At 42.5% G+C, this 25474-nt stretch overlaps 2 protein-coding genes, 1 long non-coding RNA gene and 1 other non-coding gene across 28 annotated transcripts in view; 2 read left to right on the top strand and 2 right to left on the bottom strand.

Moving 5' to 3' along the window:
- Positions 1 to 19468, top strand: part of LOC101794131 (uncharacterized) — a 61099-nt gene extending 41631 nt beyond the window's left edge. For 20 of the 24 annotated variants that reach the window (XR_011803449.1, XR_011803445.1, XR_011803444.1 and 17 more), the window contains 3 exons: positions 883 to 1127; positions 1901 to 2063; positions 3726 to 4686. This is a non-coding gene — a long non-coding RNA (uncharacterized lncRNA). The other 4 variants (XR_011803442.1, XR_011803439.1, XR_011803443.1 and 1 more) reach the window with 4 other exon arrangements.
- LOC101794244 (uncharacterized) lies at positions 7395 to 13540 on the bottom strand. Of its 2 annotated transcripts, none has more exons than XR_011803453.1 (4): positions 13187 to 13540; positions 10891 to 10981; positions 10760 to 10794; positions 7395 to 8219 (listed from the first exon to the last, which is right to left on the bottom strand). It is a non-coding gene; the product is annotated as an uncharacterized protein (transcript). The 2 variants fall into 2 exon arrangements; XR_011803454.1 differs by lacking the exon at positions 7395 to 8219 and adding an exon at positions 9721 to 9850.
- On the bottom strand, positions 8219 to 9656 carry LOC139998537 (neuropeptide Y receptor type 6-like). The gene has a single exon (XM_072023579.1). It carries the CDS (start codon positions 9654 to 9656, stop codon positions 8532 to 8534), a length of 1125 nt encoding a protein of 374 aa, XP_071879680.1. The 3' UTR covers positions 8219 to 8531.
- Positions 19469 to 21386: 1918 nt separating the features above from the next.
- On the top strand, positions 21387 to 24402 carry HNRNPA0 (heterogeneous nuclear ribonucleoprotein A0). The gene has a single exon (XM_027468473.3). The coding sequence runs from the start codon at positions 21765 to 21767 to the stop codon at positions 22722 to 22724; it is 960 nt and encodes a 319-aa protein (XP_027324274.3). The 5' UTR covers positions 21387 to 21764; the 3' UTR covers positions 22725 to 24402.
- Positions 24403 to 25474: the final 1072 nt, after the last annotated feature.

The following is a 25474-nucleotide window of genomic DNA, read 5'->3' as shown; positions in this document are numbered from 1 at the left end:
CAGATTCCCTCCATGCAGAAACATACTGATTTTTTTAAATTATTTTTTAACACTCTACCCTACTAAGCCTTTTCCCAAAACTTGAGCACCCCTAGGATCTTAGCACATTGTAAATCATCATTTTGGAATGAGGGCAAGGACCCAAATCTGCATGAGAAAAAGCTAACCAACTCTATAAATGGATTATTCAGCAAAGTAAATGATGCTAACAAAAAAAAAAAAAGACTTTTTGCTTTGAAATACTTGATTTGTTCTGTATGCCAATGAAAAAAAGACTTGAAGTTTAACAGAATGCTCAGGCTTATGTGATTCTTGGTGTTTTCTTGTATAAAGCCCTCAGTATCTCCACGCTTCATCTGTTTGCATGGTGGGGATGGGAAAGAAAGAATCTTTTTGTTATCGTTCATCAAAGGCTTCCAGTGCTGCTTCTTTTTTTTTTTTAATTTAGTGTCAGAGCCTGGGTTTCCTGGAACATCAAGCAGTAATTATCTCCCTGTGTATGATGACCTTTCAGTCAACTCAGATTTTGCTTTTGGGTTCAATACTAATTCTGTGGCCAACTTTTTAGGGGTCCGGCTTAGTCTTTAATTAGAAGCCGGTAGCATTGCATTCCTACTCAGCACAGGACATCAGATATTTCCACAGGCAGATAATCAGATGTAATATGCCCATAGTTTTGTGTGCACACCTAAACACAGGCCAAATTTCAGATGGTTTTACCTAATAGAGAGTCCTTGAAAATATGGTTATAACTTGGTGTGCTTCATTGTGGGGGATTTCTGCCTGACAAGGGTGGTTGGCAGGAGCTTCTGAACTGCTCAAAGGTTATGGATGCCTCTGGAGAATGCTGTCTTAGAATAATGTTTACGGTCACTAACCCAGATTTCGGCATTCAGAGCTGCTGGAGTGTGACATATTCCACGATTCCTCCCTGCCCGGCTGGTGAAAGCACTTCTCTGCTCCAGAGCGAGCCCCGCGACCCGGCACTTCCCTGAAACAAAGAGCTGGAGACAGACGGCGCCCGCAGGACTCATCCTAATGGGAGCCAATTTCGGGAGAAAGCCTAGGCTGTGATTTTGAGATCTTTGGTGTTGGTTTAAATGAGCTCTGCGAGTCCCAGGGAGGAGGTAAGTAAGCCTGATTCCCAAACAGCACAGCACATTGGGTGGGAGTGACAACTTGACCTGCTCACACTGTCAGAAAGATCTCTGAATAATAAGCTGGAAGTAATAAGGCACTTCAAGCCATCTGAAATGCAGAAATGTAAATGTGTACTGGATGGGATATCAGGCCTGCTGACAGCCTTGCCAGGTTGACTCATAGGAGCTCTTCTCTGCACACAGTGGGGTATCAGGACTGGGTACCTTCAAAGGGGCTGTTGGACTAATTATCCTCCCAAAGGTTTGTCCCGTGGGTGTGGTGAGGTTCCTCTGATCTTCACATTGAAATTCCTCAAAAGAAAATAAACTTAGAGCCCCCCAGTGCAAACGTCAAGTACGTGTCCTGCTGCAAAGCCTGTGCTCAGGGGTATTCTCTGGGGAGCCCACGGCCTCGGGCTCTTTGCTGGGAGACCCAAGTTGTGCATGAGGAGGCCTGGGGTCCCCTGCTGACATCTCAGACTCCTGGTGGCCTTGAGCTCCTGCAAGGAGAACCCTTATTCCATACTTCTCCAGGCACAGTTTGAGTGTTGTACATGTGGATTTTCCCCTCGTGTGAGTTAGATGTGAAATAATCCCTTGCTTTTTTATCTTTATAGAAATGTCCTATGAAGGTAATGATGCCCAAACAGAATTTTTGCTCCGAAAGCCCAGATAGTTGCCACAGTGTATTGTATTAAATGTTTGTTTATTTTCTTGCTGTTACTCTGAGGTTTGTAACCTGTATCCCTGTTTTCTTGCAGACTATTTCTGGGTCTGAGCTCCTGTATATATTTGGTTCAGCTCTGTTCTACTCCGTTGTGCTCATAGGACCCTTTCCAAAATCCAGGCAGTTCATCCATTTGTTTCTGCAGCCAAAGAGGGCTCCTGTTATAGTGGAATCCATCTGAGAGGCAGCAGGAAGAGGTAAGGCCTGCAAGGTAGTTGGTTCCTGCAGAGTTGCTTGAAAGGGGAGGGGATGGCAGCCAAATCATTTTAAGGAGGATTTTAGAAGAATGGGGCAGACTGTTACAGTTGACTCTGCAGAGACAGAAGAGTAGGAGGGCTGTTCTGGGATCTCCTTTCTTGTTTTGATCCACACCAAAATTCTTGAATTTTATTTTTGCATGGATTCACTTCTCATGAGTAAGAAAGCAGCAGTTGTGTTTATAAAAGCAATCCCCCTCCAACACAACAATTTCACATGGATTAAGTGGCCTCCATTGTCCAGCCACTTGAGAAAATATAGCAACACGGTCAAACACACAGTCATGGCGTGGTTTTTACTAGTGGTAGTGATGGTAAGTCTTGAGATGGCTTCCAGGCCGAATTTAAAGCATGGGATCAGCTGTTACACCTAAACCACCCAAATGATTTTAGCCCCCAAGTAGTTATTTGTTGTGTGTTAATGGATAGATCTGCCAGCCTGTTTTGGTGATGAGAGGGAGTGATCCAAATGCGCTGGGGCAACCTGAGGAGCTGCGGCCTGGGCGTCTGTGGCAGTGGAGGTGGTGCAGCAGGCAGGAGTGTGCTGTGTGCCTCGGAAATCTGTGCCCCTCCAAGACCCCTCCAGCACCTCCTTCCTTTGTGGAGATAAACCCTGCAGGCATTTCCAGTCTGAAACTGGAGCTGTCAGTCTTGTGTAAGGAATTCTATATAGTAGGACCCCAAACTTTGAAAACTTCTTTGGGCTGCAGCAGCCGTTCTTGGTTGGGAGAACTAATTGAAATTCCCAGTAGCTGCTATAGCCTGAGCATCTACATGAAGCAGCAAGTTTTCCTCAGTAGGTATGAGGGTGAAATGAATTCTGCATAGGGAATAGCTCCACACAGGTGCCACTTCCATCACATTATGTAAATAGCCTGTGACTAATAGAGAAGCCTATAAAATGCAATAAAAGACATCAGTCAGTGCATTTGCATGAAAACCAAGCTATATGCCAAAGGAACCTTGTGTAAAACTGAGCAACAGTAGACAAGATAATTCTAAGGTTGTCATTATGGAGCATTTCTAAGTGCATTATTAGCATAGAATTGAAAGGACAGTGTCATTTGACATCTGTGGAATCTATGAGGTTCCTCTGAGTACATCTGCAGTCCATCTGACCTTTTGTTGTGAGGTTACTCAGAGCTGTTATATATTAGCTCTACTGTGAGAATATTATTCAAAATAACGTTTTAAAATATTTCCTCAGCAGCAGGTTCATGCCTGAGCTTGTCCTTCCCCTTTGTGGGATGTGCTGAGCCTGGGTTAGTGTCTCTCTGATCCAGTTATTTTCTGTATTCTGTGAAACATTTTGGTACCAAGTCCAATAAATATTTCACACAAAAGGGAAGTCATACTGAGCTCTGCTGACAAATGCAACTATTTTTGCTTGTCCTTCTTTCTCTATCAGAGCTCCTCTGGCAGGATTGCCCGATCTTTTCCACACACCCACTAACAGCGTGTCCTGTCTCAGTTATGCCATCTCTTCCTTGCTCTGATGTTAGTTTGGCTTTGTTGTGCCTATGTGAATGTAAAGGTTTTCAAATTTGTTTTTTTTTGATGCATTTACAACAGTGTAGTTAAGGATATATATTTAATTTCCAGGATCGCAAATGCTGGGGCAAAACTTCTGTGTCATCCCTCTGAAGCCCTTTGATACCCTTCTTGGGAGCTGGACAACACGTGCTCTTGCTAGTCTGAGGCTGTCATCTTCTGAGCAGGTAGTGTAGAACCGAGCACATAATACTGTGTGTGGAACTTTTTAAGGGGTGGTGGTAACTTGTGTCCCTTATGAACCTTGCCATAATTTCAATTTCTACCTAGAATCTGGGTAAGATGCAGACATTTGCAAGATGAAAAGGTTCTCTCTATGAAAGTCAGCTTGGGTGCTATTCAGAACTTCACCTGTTGCGTTACAGTTTAGTGCAATGTTTGTTTACATCAGGATAAAATATTCCTGCCTTCTAACTGATGCAGTTGTGATGTAACTTTAAAAAAAAATACAATGCAAGAAATAGAACCTGAGTACCATTTGTTACTTGTAGTGGACCAGGGTTGGATAAAATAAAAAGATATATAATTTTCGAGAATTTGTCAAGAATCTGTCCCAGTAATATGTGTTGTTGTTGCACCCTGTGTGTTTCTATCATAAGTGGAAATAAATAGTGATAATGCAGGGAACTGTGGTGTGAAGATTTTGGCTTAAACAAGAAAAAGCAAAAGATTTTTTTTTCCTGTGTGCAGAGATCAATGCATTAAAACACAGTGATAGAGGCCAGTTCTAAAACAAATATGTACTAATCGGGCTGCAATACAGCACTCAGAAAAGTTCTCTCAGTATTTGTTCTGTAGATATAACTTCCTGATCTGCTGGAGAGAAACTTCTGCTCTGATAAATTGCAAACATTATTTAATGTATCTGTGAAATGTCTAGGAAAACACTATTCCAAATGCATTGGTCATATTTCAGTACAAATTGTAAGGTACCAATCGTAAGGTAAGTTGTTCTGCCCTTGAGGCATGAATTCCTTTGAAACCTCCCTGGTTTATGACTGTGTCCTTCTTCACCAACAGGGCTGTCAGCACCATGAGCCCTGAGAATGCTGTTTACGTGTTTGCATCATTTTTAGCTAAGCGTTTAGAGCACTAAGAATTTAAAGTGCTTTTAAGTTCTTCTCTCCACTGGAAACAGCAAGTACCTCATTTTTTACTGATCTCTGTTTATATAATAAGTGAACATATGAAATGCTAAAGCAGTTTCCAGAACTGTTTGCATAAGAACTGTTCTAGTAATATTATAAGCAATAATATTTACCAGCTGGGCAATGCAGCAGTTTTATACAGCGTAATATTTATTTGTCAGTAGACAGGAGGAATCAATGTATTTAAATAACACATCATTGGCACTGCATTCATACACATACATAATTACAATCAATAATCAACTGAGCTCTCTGTTCTACAGAATCATTTTCACAATAAATGTCAGTATCTAACTCTAGTTACGTGTGCTTACAGTTAAACCAATCAACCATAAAGTACAAATACACATAAGGATATATTAATTTACAAGGATGTTTATAAATATATGTTTATGGTCTACCTGACCGAACCACTTGAACAAAGCTCTGATGCAAGTTTTTTTTTTTTTAAACAGCATCACTGCTAAGAATTTATTTGTACATTGTGAGAGCATTTGAGAGTTCAGGTACCCCTGTCTAGCTTCCCATATTCATTTCCATGTTTCTGCTCCTCTAAGGAAGCTCTCAGAGCTCCCCTAGGTTACCTCAAGTAACAACATTCTGGTGAGCAAGGTTGTTAAAACAGTATCGACTTGCTATGCCAATAACATATGGAAAAATATTTTTTTTCAGCATTCCCTGACACAGGGCAACATTTGCCATTTTAATATTGTGACTTGAGCCATTTTAAGTATTTCATATTGCACAGTGAATGTGTCACTCACACTGGAGTCCATAATGCTAATGTATTACAAATAAGCAACTCTTTTTGTCTGATCCTATGCCTATTAAAGTCAATTCACTCCTATTGATTTGTCTGGAAATTAGAAATCAGACTGCGTATAAAGTGAGTGGCTTTAATAAGAGAACGTACAGCGTGGAGGGTGACGTCCTGACGCAGTGCTGGTACTCTGTTCATTTAGCCATGAATTTTAAAAGTAGAGCATTAAGAGAAGAGATACTTGATAACTGAAAGCTCAGAACAGCCATGGAGTATCAGCACTTCAGTCAAATGACAGTGTAAGGAAGAAATGACAAGAAATCAAGGCACAAGTGTTATTATTCGCGTTGGATCGTGAAGCAGGCTCACTGCTCAGAGAGCTTCCACCTGGTAACGAAGAACCCTCTTATGCCGAGAATCAGACTGGAAAAATTGATTGCTTAACTCCGATCAGGATGTCAGGGGTAGACAATTGGTGTCACAAAAAGCGAGAGTAACCTTTTTTTCCATTAACCATTTAATGTCACAGAAATGTACTGCCTAAGTGCTTACAGAGACAGTGAGGGGAGGCCACCCAGCAGCACTCCTGGCCTTCCTGAGGTCACAAGAGTTTCTGCCGGCCTTCTGACTGCATAATTTAGAGTAGCATTTATTCTGTGGCTGCATTTAAACCATTTTTGGGCCTGAAACTAGAAACACCTTTACTGTAAATCTAAGCAGACTTGGGCATGTCAGTGGGATGGCAGCAGTGGTATGGGAGCCGCTTAGGCCAAGTTCATGCACAGGAATCTCAGCTGGGCCTCAAACACTAAATCCTGTCTGAGCTGTTTGCAGCAAGGAGAGCAGAGTGATCTTAACTTTCGTGTCAAATACTGATGAATTGGAGTATATTGTGAGCATCATGTGCTTGTGAATTGTTTTAATCACGGGTCCTGAAGCTGTAAACAGTGCTCAAGTATGCGAAAGACTGTGGTAGATAGAGACTGGTGTCCCAAATTCAGAGCGAGCTGGCTGGTAACCCAGCTTCTAGCAGCTTTTGCTCTCAGTTAAGCAAGTGGAACGGAGGTAATTACCGTACCCTGGAGTCCCACCCTGTACAGCAGGGAACAAACTCCATCGTGTCCCCGTCACCAGGAGCACGCAGCAGGCGCTGTTTGTGCACGGTGTGTCAGCAGCGCTGCTGGCTGCCAGGCACTGCCTGCTGCTTGCTTGGATGCCTCTTGTGCTGGGCAAGCAGACGGTGGGCATCAGCAGTAAGGGGAGCCAGTGATTGAACTGACTGAGGGCTGGAGTTAATGGAAATAATTAATGCTAAGATACACTCAACAGGCAGATCATCAATTGTTACTAGGTCTGTAGCTGTCTCCTGGTTTTCTTTCTGTAATGCAGAAGGCAGGTGTTTAAGCCATGTATTAATGCACTCTACTTCACAGGCATTATATTTAATCTGATAAAAAAAAAAAAAAAGCTATTTTATGCCAAAACTAATTCATACCTGTCACTCAAATACTTGATTACCATGTCACTAATTCTTCCATTCTTACTCTTGTGAGTACCACTGGCTCAGGACTTTAGTGGGATCAGGCCCTTATAGGTTTCAATGAGGTCTTCTTGCTCAGCAGGAATCAGGAAGCACTTGACAATCCAGCATTTTTGTAAGAGCTTGTGAGGCTCTTCTCACAGCTCCTCTGATGAGTACTGTGATGCTGACAGATTGCACTAATGTTGTAGAAACAGAAGAAGAGAACTGTGACCTGACTGAATCTTTTAAGAACTCCATGAATACAGAAAAGGCTGGTCCCTGGCCAAAGGAATTCTGTATCCTTAAGGTGAGTTTTGTCGTAGCTGAAACATCAAGGAGCTGATTTTAATCTGAACTTTAATTCTTTTTGCTTAAGAAATTTTTTCAAGTTAAGGAATAAATTGCAAGGAATTTTACATACAATTACACGGACAAGAGAAAGAAAGTGGACTAAGACGCTTGATTAACTTTTATAACCAAACTGGAAAATGAATTTTAATATGTTTTAGTAGGAGAGCAGCTGTATTCAATACTACATATTTGGGCTTCCATGTACTCCATTACAGGAGAAGCTGTTTTCAAACATGGCCAAACAGAAACAACTGCATTTGCCTCAAGTGTGACCTCTTGCTAGTGAAGAGATGTGGGAAAAGATACTTCTGAAATTAAAGCACAAAACTAATTTTCTGTTCAAAGAAAAACCCATAAGCTGGAGAAGTAGCAGAAACAAATGAGTTGCTCTGAATTCATAGCATGTCTGTTTCATAATGGAGATTCTAAAAGGTCTGTTTTAAAGGCTGATGATGATGATAGCAGAGAAAGCAATGAGCTCTTCTGGTGGTTTGGAGGAGAATACAATGCTTTTAAGAGAAATGCTAAGTACGTATCTCATCTTGAACAGCTATCTGAGGTGAATTTGCTGAACATCAAATGAGGCCTGTATTAGTGCTCATTTAAAAAAAGAATCCAACTCTAGCCTTTTCCTCATGTTAAAGTTCGATTTCTATGCTGAACTGGTATCAAACCCAAGTAAACTGTATGGTCGTGTTGAAAGGAAGATATTGGTGGAGGCTTAGGGATCATCATCAGTGGGTCTAGAGTAGTATGTCAGTGACCTGGAAAGTGTGGATTAAAAAGTAAGATGTTAATACTGTTAATAATTCCTTATTATTGATCTTTAAGACTCATGGAAGTGCAGGCTTTTTTTTCTTTTTTTTTTTTTTTTCTTTTTTTTCTTTTTTCCTTTTTTTAGCATTAATGCCATCACAAAGTACCTGTTAACAGTCTGCCTTTGGGAGCATAATCCCAGTTTTGCTGAACTAAATGGTAAAAACCACCTTTAACTTCAGTGGTAACAGGATCAAGACCTATAGAAAAAGGTCACCTGCAAAAAACCACAAACTTTTGGAAACCGCTGCTGGATTGTTTTAGATATCCACAGGGGGAGTGTTTAATTTCAGAGATCCCTTAGACACATCAGTGTGCAGATTTGAAAGGGCAATGTTTTCATATTCCTCTTGTGATGCTGAGCATCTGCAGCGGTGAACTAATACAATCAAATCCTTCTGAAAATTCTTGTTGAGAAATCCATAAAAGATGGGATTGATACACGTTGAGATCATGGCCACAAGGTGGCACAGTGTAAATGCTAGATTATGGTTGCAGCTCATCAGCGCCTCATAGTTCCAGTCAAAAACAACATTGAATATATTGAGAGGCAACCAGCACGCTGCAAAGGTCACAACAATTGATATCAAGATCATATTAATCCTTTTGTTTTCACTCAGTCTGCTCTCATTCTCTCTCATCCTATCTATTTTACTGTGTCTCCTCCGGAGGCATACAAATATCTTGAGATAGCAGATAAAAATAAACCCCAGGGGCAAGCAGTACTGGAAAACCAGCAGACTAGTGGTGAAAATCAGTCGTTCGGTAACAGAGGGCCAGGCTTCGATGCACACAGCTTTGTTCTTATAGAAGTCACTATGGAAAGATAGATGCTTGAAGGGTTCATCAGTTAAGTGGTGAAATATTAAAAAAGGAATGGATATTACAAGGGAAAGAACCCAGATGAGAATAATTCCCCAGTAGGCATGTGAAATATTAGGCTTCCAGCCACGTGGATTTACAATTAACTGATATCTCTCGACAGCAATCAGGACAAGTGAGAAAATGGAGACTGTGACAGATATGCTTTGTATGAAGGAGCTTATTTTACACATAGCTTCCCCAAATATCCAGTAGTCCATTAAAGTATAGGCAACTGTGACGGGAATACACATGATGCAGATCAAGACATCTGATAAAGAGAGGTTGGCAATCAAAATGTTTGTAACATTTTGAACTTCTTTCTGTCTCTTTATTATAACAATCAGGCAAAGATTTCCAAAAAGCCCCACTGTTGTAACCACTGTGTACGCTGTAATAAGCAGGAGTACCACAGGGAAGGAAGGTTGGCATGTATCAAAGTTAAAAAACTGGGAATAGCTGCTGTTTGAGATAGTTCTATTAGATAAAATCTCACTAGGATGCTGAATGGCTTTATCCATCATGAAGCATCTCCCAGCCTATGCCAAAACTTAGCCATGAAGATTTTGCATCTATGAGCATGTCCCTTCCCTTAAAGCTCAGAAGGTGTTTTGCTTGGAGCTTTCCAAGGCAGGGATTACCATGATTCTATCTTTGTGTTTGGTCTCCTTGAAGTTTTGAGCAAATCTGCTACAAATACTTACAGCACTGAAGAATTCTGGAGGGAAGAAAAAAAAAAAAAGGCAAGTGGTCTGGTATTAGTGGCTTTGTATAGATAGAAATATGGATGGAGGTTGATGCTCCTTTCCTGAGGATCTGCACTGACCGTTACAGAGCTATAATGGACTGTGGTGTATGAGAAATAGCAGTGATTGATAGCTCTGTTTAAACTCGCATGAATGTTTTCATACAAATCCTCTTTTACTAACTGGATAAATTTTGCTTTCAAAGTAAAATATTTTAAGGTCCGTCTCAGACAAAGATTTAGCAAGGCTTAAGCAATTCCAGTGAGAACAGTCAGATGCTTTTTTTGTTATCAGAAAAAATGAAGAATTGGGACTTGCCATCACATTGCTAACTTAGGCATCACACGTTTGCTCTAAAACTACAAAGCAGTGTGAACTAATACACCAAATCCCTCTGGTTTAATCCAGAATGATGTGTGCTTGAGCTTAAGTGATATTCCACACCTCTACAAATGACATCTTTAAGGGAGTTTCTTGTTTTGCTTATGTGTTCAAGGTAGCCTATCCTTTTTAGTCAACCTCATCTGAGAAAAATGTAAACCAAACAAAGATCACATGTTAGTTACACGCCCAATTATTTCCATATCTGTAGTTGCTAAAGATTGTCTTTTTCATTTCTCTACACACTGTTCATTGTTGGACAAGTTTGACAAATGATTACCTCAACGTTTTCTATGGTTAAATGCAACGTGTCCTCTAGAGACATGGAGCTGATTCTTCTTTCAGTTCTAGAATTAGCAGATGTCAAGCAAAAATCTGATACAACACAATTCTGTTGTTATAAAACTAATAGCAATGGGAAGAAGTATTTTCAGCAGAAAATCTTGATGGGATTGAAATTATCATTCAATTAAAAAGTTTATCTGAAATCAAAGGCTCACCAGCTTTCTGGCTAGAGAGAGTCTGCCTTTCCAACCTGGGAAAGGAAAAAAGGAAAAAGAGTTACTTTTAAAAATTAAAGATGGGTAAATTCTTCTATACACGTACCTTTCAAATCTCAACTGTAACTCACCGTAATTCCTTTTTGAAGTAGGAGTTATTGGAGAGCTGGCAGGAAGGGGGTCATTCTTCACCCCTACTCTTAAATACCAGCGTTGTGAGCCCTGTGGAGACAACGGGGTGAAGGAGCAGAGGAACGTTAGAGGATGCAGACAAAGGGGGAGGGATGGGTGGATGTTTTGTTATTACTAGAAATAATGTTTGTATGTAGAAGATTCATCAGCCTTTTTACACAAATGAGTGCCATTATTTAATCACTAGCGAATAAGAGCTATTTAGTGCCTTGTTCAAGATTAAATGCAAATCCAAGGCTAAACTGGGAACTAAGATTTTACAACTGGTTGGTGTCCCACAGCCACCCAAAGAATAATCCACATAAAGTTAGATCTTGTACTGCTTTATTCTCATACTTCTACTTGATGTTACTTTGGGTTCTTCAAATTAGGATTAAAAACAAGCACCACCACCAAAGCTTTGCAGGGTCTATTACCACTGTCATTCTGATTAAAATGTACTTTTATAGTATATTTTAGTGTAGTCATGTTGGACTGAGAAATGGCATTAGATTTATGTGACCATATGTGGTTGATGTTCCAAATACAACTTAATTTGTAGTAAGGGGATATTATTAAGCTCTGAAGTCTTCCTAAATAACCCATGTGGCCCTGTTACAGCTACAATGAGGGAATGGCATAGAAACTTTGTCAACTTTGCTGCAGGAACTATTGAAGTCCTGTGGCTCAAATTGACCTCATACAGGTGTCCTGAGTCCGGTAGGTGAGGAACACGAGCTGTGCGCCCTGCACAGTGCACCAGCTTGCAAAAACTCCTCTTATTGAATCCAGGCAAAGTTGCAGGGTTTCTGAAGCTAGTGTGGTTGTACCCTGCAGACCCAGACGATGTGTCTGGGCGACAGCAGCTCCAGGCAGCACATTTCCTGCAATGTGCTGTTAGCTGCTTTTCCCTAGAGGAGCGCTAATTGCCTGGCTGGATTTATCACATGGAAGGATGCACGTGCTGGAAGGGCAAGGGGCCAGCCGGTGGTAAATGCTGCCCCCATGAGCTTTGCTGCCTCTTCCAGAGGTGTACAGGTCCCAAGTCTGGCTGCTTTGTCCCAGTAGAGAGCTTTCTCTTTGCACTGCATGGGGTTTTCACCTGGCTCCCTGGGACCTGCGACCTGCCCTTTAAGGAAAAATCAGGTGTTAGCAGGGGATCTGCCTCAGACACAAGATACCCTCAAAGAAAGCTTCGCTCTTCTCTTTCTTGCTTTTTGTGCTAGCCAGAGAAGCTGTGGGGACTCAGAGGACATGAGGCTGAGCCAGGTTTGTAATATTTCATGCACTATTTGCTCTGCTCACTTAGTTTTCCATCAAACCACAGTTTGATGGCGAGTGCTGCATGCCCTCTCCCAAGAATTCGTTGTGGACAGTGGGGCTTCTTTGGCACTGCCTACCAGTAAGGAAAAGTCCCCGCACTGACCTGCTGGTCAGTTCACTCAGTTTTTTTAGCTTTAGGCACACTGATCACCCACATTGCCAGGCTTTTTTCAAGAAAACAATTAATTTCTTTTCTCTATTTGCTTTGTTCTCTGAGTTAAGAGGTGGATGCTTTAGTTCATGTCATACTGAAAGGCAATTTAAACATTTCCTTTAACAATAAAACAATTATATCTGTCTTGTTTAAACATCTGGAGTATTAACAGCATTAGAAAATAAGTTACACTGCTACTCGCTGCAGCATGTTAAACTGCTGTAATGCCTACTGCTATTTTTTAAAACAAATAATAGAGGAATCAGTGTCCCTGAACCGCAACTCCAGCTGATGTCAGAAATGGATTGCAATGTTTAATAAGGGAACTAATGTCTCTGCTACTTTCTTCAGTCCCTAATCCATGCATTTCAAAAAAGATTCTCTACCATAAATAGTGAGAGTTTAACAACCTAAGAAATGATAATCCACTTAGCCCAGTTCTTTCATTCCTCAAGATGTAGAAACATTACTAAAACATGTGTAAGCAAAATAAAGTTGAACGCATAGTCTAAAATAAAACAAGTTTCAAAAAAGCTTTCTTTTCCTAAGTATTTTCTTACTGATGTTAAAAATGCCTAGTTCCATCCCTTCACGGTGAGCAGTAAATGCTTTGGTTGCAAACATCATTTGCTCATTAAGTTCCAAAGTATTGCACAGATAAAAGCTGAATGAAACTTTCCATTCAATTTTAAATAGAGGATGCACAGAATACAACAAGCCTTTAAAATATATATTTCAGTAACTTTTCTCTCAAGTTTATAGATTCTCTTACTTCTTACCTGATGAATAATTCAAGTCATATCCACACTGTCTTTAACAAAATTTTCTTTCTCTTTTCGAGTTAATTACAAAGCCAGCAAACACATTTCCTTTGTGTATAAGAGGATCCAAAGCAGAGCCATCTGCTGCTAAAGCTATACTTAAAGTCTCCTTTCTTCTTTTTCTGAAACAAGCCACAGTCCCACAATTTCCAACTGTGCTTGAATCCACCAGGCTGCAGAAGGGCTGCTGAGGAATAAAACAAGCTCTGGAATCCAAGAAGAGGCAAACAGCACTGAGCAGGGAGGAGAAAAGCCCAGTAGTCATGGGGATGGTTTTTCCTCCACTGTGCTGCTTCCCTCCGCCCTGTCAAACACCTTATCTTGCAATTTCATTTGCAATTATCTTATCTGCTCTGTAGTGCAAATGTTTTCCCTACAATGGATTTCATACATAAACATTTGCAGATGGCTTATTGCTTTTTTAACTGACAGATATGAAAATACAATAAGCTTCTTAGAGCATGCACATCCCATTATGTGCATCGTTTGCTCTATTGCAATTAATTTATTGCAATTAAGTTCATCATATTTTTCACTCTAAATTCCTATTTTAAATTTTACTCCAGTTGTAAAAATCTTCCTGAAAAGCAAAGCCTGACACATTGCACTGGGACGTGTTGAAAAAGAGATTTATTATTCTTACTCCTTTCCCAGTAAAAGTCTGTACTTTCTATAGTCGCTTGTTCATAAATATTGGCATCCAGCTTTTGCTTAGTAAACGTGTCGTGTGGATGTTTATGGAGCAGGAAATGAGCTGGTCTTTGTTGGGATGTGGTATTTGGTGTATTGATTTTGCACTTTTCAGTTCCTGCCTGGGTCCCCTTAGCCCCCAGTATCCCAGTCTCTTACACTGACCTAGCCTGGGACTCTCTAGAGCTAGAAAAATCAGAGGAAATAGGAAATGGGCCAGAGTTTGTGTGGGACAGACTCGGGAAAACTAGATGAGGGTTCCCTGTTCGTTAGAGAAGTCGAAACTTGCACACAAAATGTGTGAGAGTACCGGAGTCTGCCTTACTGCTGCTGTTTTTTGGAGAATGTTTTGAAGGGCAGTAGGATTTGGTGGTAAGCAGGACTGGTGCTGTGCTTGGAGTGCAGGCTGGAACTCATGAGCTGAAAATATTGTTGGTTGTGCTGTTGTATTTGTGGGAAGTGGGGGTGGAGGGAGCCTCTGAAATCAGCCAGATCAATCCCCTGCTTCTAGTATATTTGTATCTCTGCAGGATATATTTGCCTAACCTGTTTTGTAAACATCAGTGGTAATCCTAGTTTGTGTGTTCAAGTGCCAAATTTACTGTTAGACTAACTTAACGCCTCCCCCTAAAATTTCCTTCTCTTTACTTTGGGCTATTGCCTTTTATTCCAGGAGTGGTCGCTGAATTCTGAAATCTCAGCCAAACTGCTGTGACTGGGCAATGTGAATGTACCTTTTTAAACACATTTCTAGCACTTGCTGATTTTGCTTATGTAAAAAAATATTATAAAGCTTTTCCAAAGTACTCTAGAGTTTCTGGTTGTAGAGTAACTCAGGAAGTGCATCAAGACCTAAAAACGGAATGTGCTGGGTGAGCATCAGAACAAGCCATAAAAGTGCACTATCTGTTTATAAATGAAATAAGCCAGTCAAATTAAAAGATGTTCTGATTCTATTTATAAATTTCAAACAAAGATCAGATTGCTTATCTACATAGGCATCTGTTTCTAATATAATACTGTGTGCAGTCCTCCATCCCTGGAAGGATTGAAGTGTTTAACGTGTGATCCCATTTATTTTACAATCGTGTCAATCTGCTACCTTCTGTGGACTTAATTTTATTGTAACCTGTTGTGAATTAGTTCACATCCGACGTTGGAGGCTTATGGGTGTAGCTGCTCCTGCTCTGCTTGTGCTCGAGGTCAAAGGTAGGTCTGCTAACTGGAACCTAGGGCTGCGTGTGAAGGGACCCAGGTATATTGTTTTCACCCAAATGCTGTAGTGTCTATTTGCATAAAAGGTTAATGGATAGCAGAATGTTATTTACGTTACGTAAATTATTGTGTTATTTCTAAATTGCATAATAAAAATAATGGAAAATGTCCTTTATCTGTAGACATTGATAACTAACTGGAAGGCAGGACTGCAGCTAGTGAGAAGTAACCTTTATATGTAACTTGATAACAAAATATTAAAACTACATTGTGGATAAGACTGTGTCTGGCTTAGTAAAGCCCCAGTCAAATGTAAATTTATTAACTCTACTTTTGTGGGTTTTCAGCGGTTCAAGAATCCCTCTCTATTGTAGGAACTGGTAGGAGTTTGGATATGTTTTGTGAGTTTTATTGGGGATTTCAGTTTGCAGTATTAGTTTGCAAAACAAACAAATGAACAAAAACCCTTCTAAAATAATCAGTGTACAGAGTCTCATTATACTGAACATGAGTCATTATACTGATAATCACCTCATCAGATTTATTGCAATTATATAATAATAATATTGGAATTGTGATTCCGATTGGAACATTTTTTCCCAGCCACTTGTTCTGTTGCAGACGGAGGCATGACCTCAGCTTGGGTAAATGTTCCCAGGGTGGTTTTAAGCCAGGTGGCAATTAACCATGACAAGCATGGGGCCCTGGCACTGCCCTCTGAGCCAGCCAGCTCATCGCTAACTGAGGTCCACATATACAAAGTCTCATCTTGGGTACAGTGAAGGCATGCTATTGCGATGGCATACACACCGTGGGCAGCGTGGAAGGTCAGGGTAAGTGATCAGAAGCCATAAGAAACAGTATTTCCAGCCTTAAAATTGTAATAATGCCTGTAGTAGTGGCAGCAGCCTCTTGTTGAAGAATCCTGTAGTGTAGGAGTCCCTTGAGGCAAAGCTCGCCTTTTGCTTTGGTGTTTACGTGATTCCTTGCCCAGCAGGGGACTTTGCTGGTGGCTGACCACTCCAACCTTCTGCTTCCAATTACTTTGCTTGGTTGCTTCTCCCGTGCAGCTGTGCAGCAGTCTTTGTACCTCACACACGTAAGGATGCGTTCAATTTATCAGCTTTCGAGGTGAAAGAGTTCTTTAGGTAAGATAGTGTGCTATGAAAAAGCCCAGTCCTTTCATGGTTTCCTGTTTTGTGAAGCCTGCCAATAAGATCTCTTCAGCAAACAGATTGATTTGACCAAACCAGCAACATTTGAAAATCAACTACTGTAAATTTCCTTTTTTTTCTGCAATGATCACTCGAGTAAGGAAGGATTGATATATACGTGTCAGTTGAAACACTGATCCATAATAAGATTTTTTTTTTTTCATAATTGGAAAAAATTGTCAAAAAAATCACTGAAGTTCACTACCTGGAGTTTAGGTTTCACTCTTTGTATTGCACAGTTCTACAGAGCAGCTTTACAATACCCTTGAATCTTCATTCTGGTCCTTACCTCTCAATTAGGTCATGCCTAGAATGAAAAGTCAACTGTTTTAAAATCTGCTTTAACTTCAAATGAGTTCCTTATAATAGCATATTCATTTTTACAATGATATCACGCCACGAACTTTCAGCTAATTTCTGGACCTTATTCAGTTGGCATACAATTGAGATGGAGATTGATACATTTCTCTGGCTGCAAGGTTAGCATCTTTAGTTTTTGGGTCAGCCAAGTCACTTTTCTATTTTCTTACTGAAAAAGAGATAAGATATATGAGTAATTGTAATAGGAGTGTGACTGCATTAAATTTTATTTTATAATAGTTTCCACTTTCCAAACCCTGATTCAATCCTTTGTAGCTTTCTAGAACTTCTCTAGCTGATGTTTTCCAAGAATGATCTCTCCAAAGAATGGATTATTTGAACAGCTCGCACATTTGAGGGGGATAGGATCATTTGTATCTGCTCCTTTCCATTCTACAATCTTTTTATAACAGTGCTGTGAGCACCAAGTCCTGCATTTCTGATGCCATGAAATTTTTTTACTGGCCTAATTGTTAATTAAGAAATACTTAAGTAATCAAAAGAAGTTTTTTTCCTCTTCATCAGTCCGTTTAATTTTTCCTGCATGTTTCAAGCTGTAATAACATATATATTTTTTTCCGAATTAAAAATATGAATTCTAGTTTGCTATATTGGGTCTAGAAAGCCTTAATTTTTGTACACCTCACTTTAAAATTCCTTGAGTAGCATGGATATCTTACTGCTGGTTTCAGGCAGGTAAGTACTGAACTTCCTAGCATAACTCCTGGTGGTTTCAAACAAAGCTAAATGTCAGACATGCAAAACAAAGACCAAAAAGTCCACTACAGAGACTCTCAGGATCAGGAAATAGATGGGGGCTAGGAATAGCTAAGGGAAAAAAAAAGCTACTAGATTTCAATTTTACATAAAACACACAAAGATTTGCAGGTTTAAAAGATCAGAGCATGGACAATATTGCTGCTGGCTCCAGGATTTGTTCTTTCTTAGGCAAAACCTATGATCCTGGTCTATCTTAGCCCAGGATATAGTGAAAGATCTGCCCTTTCACATCTGTCTCAGCGTTGCCAGACTCTTTGATCCTTGGCATGATTTTCTGACTTTTCAGACTGTCTTTTCCTGTCTTACTTTCATCCCATCACTCCAAATCATGACCAGCTCTTATATAAACTTTTAGGGAAGAGAAGAAAGGAAATCATTAATTATGACAGACGAGTGGAAAGATGAAAGAGGAAAAGAGAAATTGAGCTTCAGAGAGGAGAGGAGAGGGAGGGCAGGATTTAAGGAAAAATGGTAATACAAGTCCAAAGAAGAGGATGCAAATTGGATTATCTGATGACTTTCCCCTTCACCCTTCACAGAGATGTGATTCTCTCTTTCAGCACAGTCCCCTTACAAGGCACTCAGGGAAGATTTTGTTCAGTAAGGTAAACTTTTGATAGTGCTTACTGAATAAATGGTTCCTGTGGGGTATTCTACAGATACCTTTTTATCTGTAGAATATCTTAGTTTTCATTAAGCAAATAAAGGAGAGGGGTAGAGTGTTTTATTTCCCATCTGAATTTGCACAGTATAGAAATTTTTATCCCAAGGAGTGTCCTATTCAAACTTCAGATAGGTAAAGATGTCTAGTTCCCTCTTGGTGCATTTTAATCACTCTTTTCAATGCAAACCCTGTCCCAACCAGTGGTAATTCATGCTAGTCTCAAAAGTAAGTCCACAGATTTAAAGTTTTTTCAGATTAAGGAATGAACAGCAGAACCTGATGAAAGATAAATGTTTTGCCTTAAAAAAGCAAACAAAACACGATAGCTTTCTCAAGGAAAGTTTTATCTCTTTTAAGAAGTTCTTCACGCTCATAGCTTAAGCAAGGGGCCAGGATGGGGAAGTTGCTGTTGCTGCTGCATGTTTTATCAGAAATTTCTTCCTATTAACTGCAAAATTACTCTCTGCCTGGGGTGTTGATTTGGTGGGAGTGAAACTTCCAAGAGTCTTTTATAATTCCTCTGATATGATTAAATTAAAAAACCTTGCCTGAATGTGTGTAGATCTCCAAGTGATCTGGAAAATTATGGTTGAGTCCCCTCTATTCATAGACCATTTTGGCCTATGCATGTTTAGAAAAAATCTGGATGAAATCTGTATAGCCTGGATGTATTAAAATAATGTTAATATGGTCTTCAAAGAGCGTAATGCCAATGGAGAACTCATTCTGCAAACAGCCTGCACGAAGGAATCCTGTAGGTTTCAATATGCATTCTGTCTGCCAAAAGGTAAAACTAAACCTACATCTAGAGGATTGCACTACATTACTAAAAATCTGCGTACTTAAATTCATTAAAAAAAAATAATCCATCAATACACTTAAATTGTTCTAACAAACAAATCAACAACACATGTTGATTATGGAAGCCAACAGCACTGATAAAAATGAGATTAAAGGGTTTGAAACAAATTAAAAGGCAATCACTCTGTTTTTATACAAGGTGTTAAATAATCAAAATGTTTAGAATTTAAGAGTTGCTTAATATCATTGTATTGCCCCTGGAGGTCTTTCCTTCAGTAATCTTTTTCTATCTTATAAATTTGGACTAATTAAACAGCATCACAGAATTATATTTCTTTAGTAATAAAAAATGCTATAATGATTTCCTTAATGATGTATTTTGTATCAGCTCTTACTGAGAATAAATAATAACATGGAAAGCTCAATGCCTGAAGTGAACTCTTCAAATTTCTGTTTTAAGATCTCTTAAGCAGTGATGCCCTCCTGTGGATCTCGGTAGTATGCTTTCTACTGGAATAAATTGAATGTTTTATGCCTGAAAACAATATATATTTTTTTTCTTCCTTCTTATATTCAAATACTAACTAAAATATCCCATGAGGACATTTAACACACTGATTTATTTGACTGGTGACTTGTGCTTGAGAAATGCATTTTCTTTAGGTGGTGCTCCAGGTGGAGCATCAGCCTGTGTTAGAAATGAACTGCTTACACAATGTGTTTTTATTCTGTAGGTTGCTATCAGCATTGAAACGATTTAATGCTGCAACTGCCCTGTGAGGAGAAGAGCATGTATTTGTTTTTAGCAGTGTCTGCCTAAGAACTTCAAAATACATAAATTGGTATTAGGTATTTAATCATATGTAGTTAAAAACAGTTAAAAAAAAAAAAAAAAAAAGGAAACAATGGTAGGGAAACTTCTGCAGCTGCAGGAATGTTGTCTGGTTTAGACAAGGGATGTCTCACATGCACAGCGTGAGACTTTTTTTGGTTCTGTGCCCCCTGCATAGGTGCTGTGTATCGCACGTTTGCAGCAGCTCACAGCAACTAGATGAAAAAGTCTCATTCCAGGAGCAAGGAGGGACACACGGTTCATAGGAACGGGTCCTACCCACTAAGGCTTTCTGTAGGATCAGAGGAGACACTTCTGTATATACCCACAAGAGGTGGGTATATATATTTTAAAGGTTTTTCCTCGCTTGTTCCTTTTCATAATTCAGCCAGTCAGAAGTGCAAATGAAGAGGAAATGTTTGGGTTGTATCTGAATGTGGTCAGCTACTGATTTTCCCCAGTGATTTGTTCACATCTTGAAAGCCCTCATTTCCTCCTCCTGCTGACAGAAGCAGGGACTTCTTTGATCTCTTCCTCGCCTACCTGTGCCTCTTGTTTCAGGGAGGACAGGGAGCCATAACAAAGCCTTCCATTTTCCTTGGTGGCCATAATTAGCTCTTTTCAATTTTTCTTCTTTTTTTCTGAAAATGATTAACAGTCTGTAAATCTCTCATGGGTTATTTTCTACATGAAATAGCCATTATTTTAGCTTGGGAAGGGCTACACAGTTTCTGCGATAAGGAGCAGGCAAAATATATTTCTGTATTTCCTGTGATTGTGTGAAACTTTTACACAGCCTCTAGGAATTTTTTTTTTTAACAGAGTAGGGTATGGTTATTTTTAAACCACTGATATTTCAGCGACCCTATGGGCCTATTTTATTTTCTAAACTAGCCACAATGATTGTGTCTGCTCGTGCGCTGAGATAAACGGACCCAAACCCACGATGTTTTTCCCTGTGAGCGGCAGTCAGACTTGGGGATTTAAAATTCCTGTCAGTGTCACTCTTAAAAGGCTTGGCTATAGCAGAAAACCGCCATTTAATACAAATGGGATGACTATATCGCAAATATTAACGGAGCTGACTGCTGCTCATCGCGGCCTTCACGTTTAAAGACCCCAAAGCTCCCCTGAGGCGGCCCCGGCCCCGCCCCCTCAGCCGCCCCCCCCCCCGGCCCCGCCCCCTCAGCCGCCCCCCCCCCCGGCCCCGCCTTTCAAACGCTCCCGCCCGGGGGGGCGGGGCCGCCGGGGAGAAAGCGCGCGCCGGGCAGGAGGGAGCCCATTGGCTGCCGGCCGCAGTGCGCGGCGCAGGCCGGCCCCGCCCCCTCCTCCTCCCCATCCCTCCCCCTGAGCGAGGCGCGCGAAGAGCGCCCGGCGCCGCCGGCCGTTAGGGAGCGACCCCATTGGCCGCCCGCCGCGTCCCTCAGCGGCCGGCCCCGCCCCTTCAGCCGCCGCGCGGCGGAGGTCGCGCCCCGCCATTCGCCGCCGCGCCCGTCAATCCCCACTTTAATCCCGCCCCCTTCCAATCTCCCCGCTCCGATTGGCCGCGGCGGCGCGGCGGGGGCGTGGCGCGGCGGGCGGGCGGGCGGGCGGAGCTCCCGGCGTCCCCTTTGTGTGGGCACCAGTCGCCGGGCGAGCTCCCGAGGAGCAGCCGCCGCCATTTTGTGCGTGCCCGAGCCCGGCCCCGTCCCTCGGTCCCCCCCTCCCCCTTTCCCCTTCTTCCCCCCCTCAGGCGCTGCGGGAGCGGCCGGGCCGCGTGAGGTGAGGCGAGGCGCGGGGGAGGCAGCGCTCGGCGGGCGCCGCAGCCCTGAAGCGGCGCCGCGCGGGGGAAGAGGCGGCAAGACGGAGGCGGGGGGGAGAAGAGCGGCGGCGGCGCTGCCCCCCGGCGGGAGGAGGAGCCTCGGAGCCAGGCCCCGGCGAGGCCCCGGCCCCGCTCCCGGCGGCGGCAGCAGCAGCACCACCACCGGCACCGCTACCAGCATGGAGAACTCGCAGCTGTGCAAGCTGTTCATCGGCGGCCTCAACGTGCAGACCACGGAGGCCGGGCTGCGGGAGCACTTCGCGGCCTACGGCACCCTGACCGACTGCGTGGTGGTGCTCAACCCGCAGACCAAGCGCTCCCGCTGCTTCGGCTTCGTCACCTACTCGGCGGTGGAGGAGGCCGACGCCGCCATGGCCGCGTCCCCTCACGCCGTGGACGGCAACGCGGTGGAGCTGAAGCGGGCCGTGTCGCGGGAGGACTCGGCCAAGCCCGGGGCTCACGCCAAGGTGAAGAAGCTGTTCGTGGGCGGCCTCAAAGGGGACGTGGCCGAGGGGGACCTGGTGCAGCACTTCAGCCAGTTCGGCCCGGTGGAGAAGGCGGAGATCATCGCCGACAAGCAGAGCGGCAAGAAGCGCGGCTTCGGCTTCGTCTACTTCCAGAACCACGACGCGGCCGACAAGGCGGCCGTGGTTAAGTTCCACCCCATCCAGGGCCACCGCGTGGAGGTGAAGAAAGCCGTGCCCAAGGAGGACATCCAGGCGGGCGGGGGGGGCGGCGGCGCGGGGAGGCCCTCGCGGGGAGGCCGAGGAGGAGGAGGAGGCCGGGGCCGGGGCGGCGGCGGAGCCGGCAACCGGGACCACAACGGGCTGGCCAAGGGAGGCGGCGGCTACAACAGCTACGGCGGCTACGGCGGGGGAGGAGGAGGAGGAGGAGGCGGTGGGTACGGCTCCTACGGCGGCGGCGGCGGCTCCTACGGAGGAGGAGGAGGCGGCGGAGGAGGCGACTACGGCAACGGGTACGGCGGGTTCGGCAGCTACAGCCAGCACCAGTCCTCCTACGGGCCCATGAAGAGCGGCGGAGGAGGAGGAGGAGGGGGCGGCAACTGGGGGGGCCGCAGTAACAGTGGACCGTACAGAGGAGGCTACGGCGGGGGAGGCTACGGGGGCGGCTCCTTCTGAGCTGGAGTGCCCGTAGCCGCCGGGGGGTGCGGCGTGGAGAGCCCTCCCTCCGGAACGGGGCAGCTTGGAAATGGTTTCTCCCCTTGCCCGCCGAAGGGCAGCTCCTTTTAAATGCCTCCCCGCTGGGGGAGCAGCTCCTAAATGCCCCCTGGGGGTCGCCTCTGCTGCCCGTGCCACTTCTTTTCTCTCGGAAGATGGACTGGGCCCCACACACACATACTTTGTGTTACAGTCATTGATGGACTCTATTTTTTTATTATTACTTGGACCTTGGTCGTTTTTATACTAGCAACGAAAAATGTCTTGTTTTAATTTGTTTTTTGGTTTTTTTTTGGGGGGGGTGGGGTACGGGGTGGGAAGCATCTTGCTGATCTGGAGTAAAACCTGGGGAGGGTTACGGGGGAATTTTCTTTGTTGTAAGGACTCGATACCTGGCTACTACATTTTTTTCTACAAAACCTACTCGGATCCCATGACTGAAATTAACATTTCTGTAAAGGAGGAAAAAAAAATCGTTTTTACGTTTTTTATTTTTTAAATAAATCATTGTGTTCATTGACCTTTACATGTCTAATTTTTTTTCCTAGGATCCATTCCGTACGGTTTAAGGCTTTTCTAGGTTTGAAGCAAGTGTTCCTCTGCTTTAAAGTCTCTGTGTATTCAGAGTAAATGTTTTATTGCCAGTAAAGGTCCTGATCGACTTTTTTGCTACCCCCAGCGGATTTATTGGTTTTCAAACACTCGACAGAGAAATTTTTGAAGTACTAATCCGTGGATGTGGTCTGTTTTTTAATTACTCGTTCTCACGCAGTTTGTGTGCATCCACCATCTTGTACTAGGCAGTTTGACGTGCTGACATGGTTGGTCAATTTTTTCTATAGGACTTCTCCATCAACGTATGTACTGTGTAGTTTTGAAGAAATAGTTTGTGTTAAGCATGTGCTTCATTCATATAAAATGTTCAGAATTTCCGATTGCTTAGTTTCAAGTCCTCTTATTGGTTTGTCTGTGTACGATTCCTTACAGGAAAGGGTCGATATTGATCCCTTCTATTAAATGCATTCTTGTTTTCATAGTACCGGGTTAACAGACTTTTTCATTCTCAACTATTGTCCTACGTTAAAGTTCCCCGAGAATCTCTTGCAGCACCATCTACCGGCAGGATGGCAGACCCGCTGCTGCAGGCTTCGTTACGGCAGGAGTAAAATCGGTTTGCTGACAATTGTACTAGATACTCGAAAGTTATTTTATGCCATTAGATGACTGGTGTAGACTGAAACGAAATCTGCATGCGAATAAAGATGGGCTCCATGAGTATCAACTGAAAAAAAAAATTTGGAAGTACCTGCCTCAGCACATTATCGTTATTCTTAAAATAATTGCAATTGCCCATATATTTCAGAAAGTGATCATCGAAGCTGTTTGGGCAAAGTGCTATGACAAATGAGCCAGCTAAGTGTACCAGTAACATAGGTGCCAGTTGTAAAGCAAAAATATTTGTGTAATCTGCTTGATTTAACAACTGTATATTTGTAGCCCTTTTCACGCAATAGAATTAAAGTTTGTTGTTTATTAAAAAGCATAATGTTTTAGGGGAAAACTGCCTTCCTGCATAGAAATATAGAATAGCAACGTTTATGGGTTTATGGATATCAAATAAAGAATTGAATTCCTTATATGCTTGAGTCAGAGTATGTATGATACCGGGCATGGAGTTAAAAAGTACAAAGTTATTTTGACTTGAGGTTTTTAAGCACTTAGATACTTTATGGGACTGCACCTTAAAAGCTGATCTTCGTTTGTGCCAGGTGTGCAAGATAATAGGTATGTAATGCCCTCCGATTCCAGTGGAAAGGGAAATCTAGGGATTTGCGCTGCTGGGCTGAAGGATTTTGGATGGAATCTCAAGGTAGAGGCAGTCTTTAATGTCAGGCTAACCTGACACTGATTTTTAGTTGAAATGAGTGGTTGTGTTGTTATTAGAAACAAAACTGGTGTAAACTCAGTTCCTTACCTGCTCATGTGAACGGGACAACCTTTTGGTATCATTGGGATTTAAACCAAGAGCAGAGTTTCCTCTGGAGTGTGATAACTTGTGGTTCTTACGCACTGAAACTGGTTCTCTGGCTTAGCTGTTGTAAATAGGTTCCAAGTAATTTGCATTTATATTGTAATTTTTTTTTATCTCAAACACTTGTCAGCCTCTATTGTGAACCAGTATCAGCGATGTGTTGTTGACAGTGCATGACGCCTCGGAGAAGTATTTGTGAAACACCGCAACTGGTGAAGTGCCGGCTCTTGTCAGGGCAGCTGCAGGAGGTTGGTTTTATTTCATTCACTGAGCTTGAAGGTTTTTTACTGTACCTTTGTGTTCTAAACCCATGTTGGACTGTCATCCTTGAACTTCACCTGAAGCACGGCTTTCCTTTTCGTAGCTAAAGTGGACTACTGAGTTCTAGGTGTTCTGTTAGGCTGGGTGTGATGTGGTCCCTGTAGATGGGCTGCCTTCATTTTACCAAGGGACAACCTGGTCTGAGTGAGGCACTTAAATTCACCTCTGTGATGTGATTTGTCATTTGACTCAGGAGATAAAGATTTGGTCACCAGCAGTAGCTTTGTATTTTTTTTTAATGTGTGCTATGAAAGGACCGGTTGATACTAGAAACAAGTAATTTTTTTTAAATTTTTCATTTGTGAAATCTGACAGTTTTGCCAAGTTACAGCTTGATTTTAGGAGTTGTGCTGAAGCA

The sequence above is a fragment of the Anas platyrhynchos genome, chromosome 14, assembly GCF_047663525.1.
Source record: "Anas platyrhynchos isolate ZD024472 breed Pekin duck chromosome 14, IASCAAS_PekinDuck_T2T, whole genome shotgun sequence".
Taxonomy (NCBI): domain Eukaryota; kingdom Metazoa; phylum Chordata; class Aves; order Anseriformes; family Anatidae; genus Anas; species Anas platyrhynchos.
This window is presented reverse-complemented; position numbering and strand designations above follow the sequence as displayed.

What these genes read in the sequence shown, in the direction of transcription:
- LOC139998537 (XM_072023579.1), bottom strand. Translation starts at nt 9,656, where the DNA reads ATGATGGATAAAGCCATTCAGCATCCTAGTGAGATTTTATCTAATAGA.
- HNRNPA0 (XM_027468473.3), top strand. Translation starts at nt 21,765, where the DNA reads ATGGAGAACTCGCAGCTGTGCAAGCTGTTCATCGGCGGCCTCAACGTG.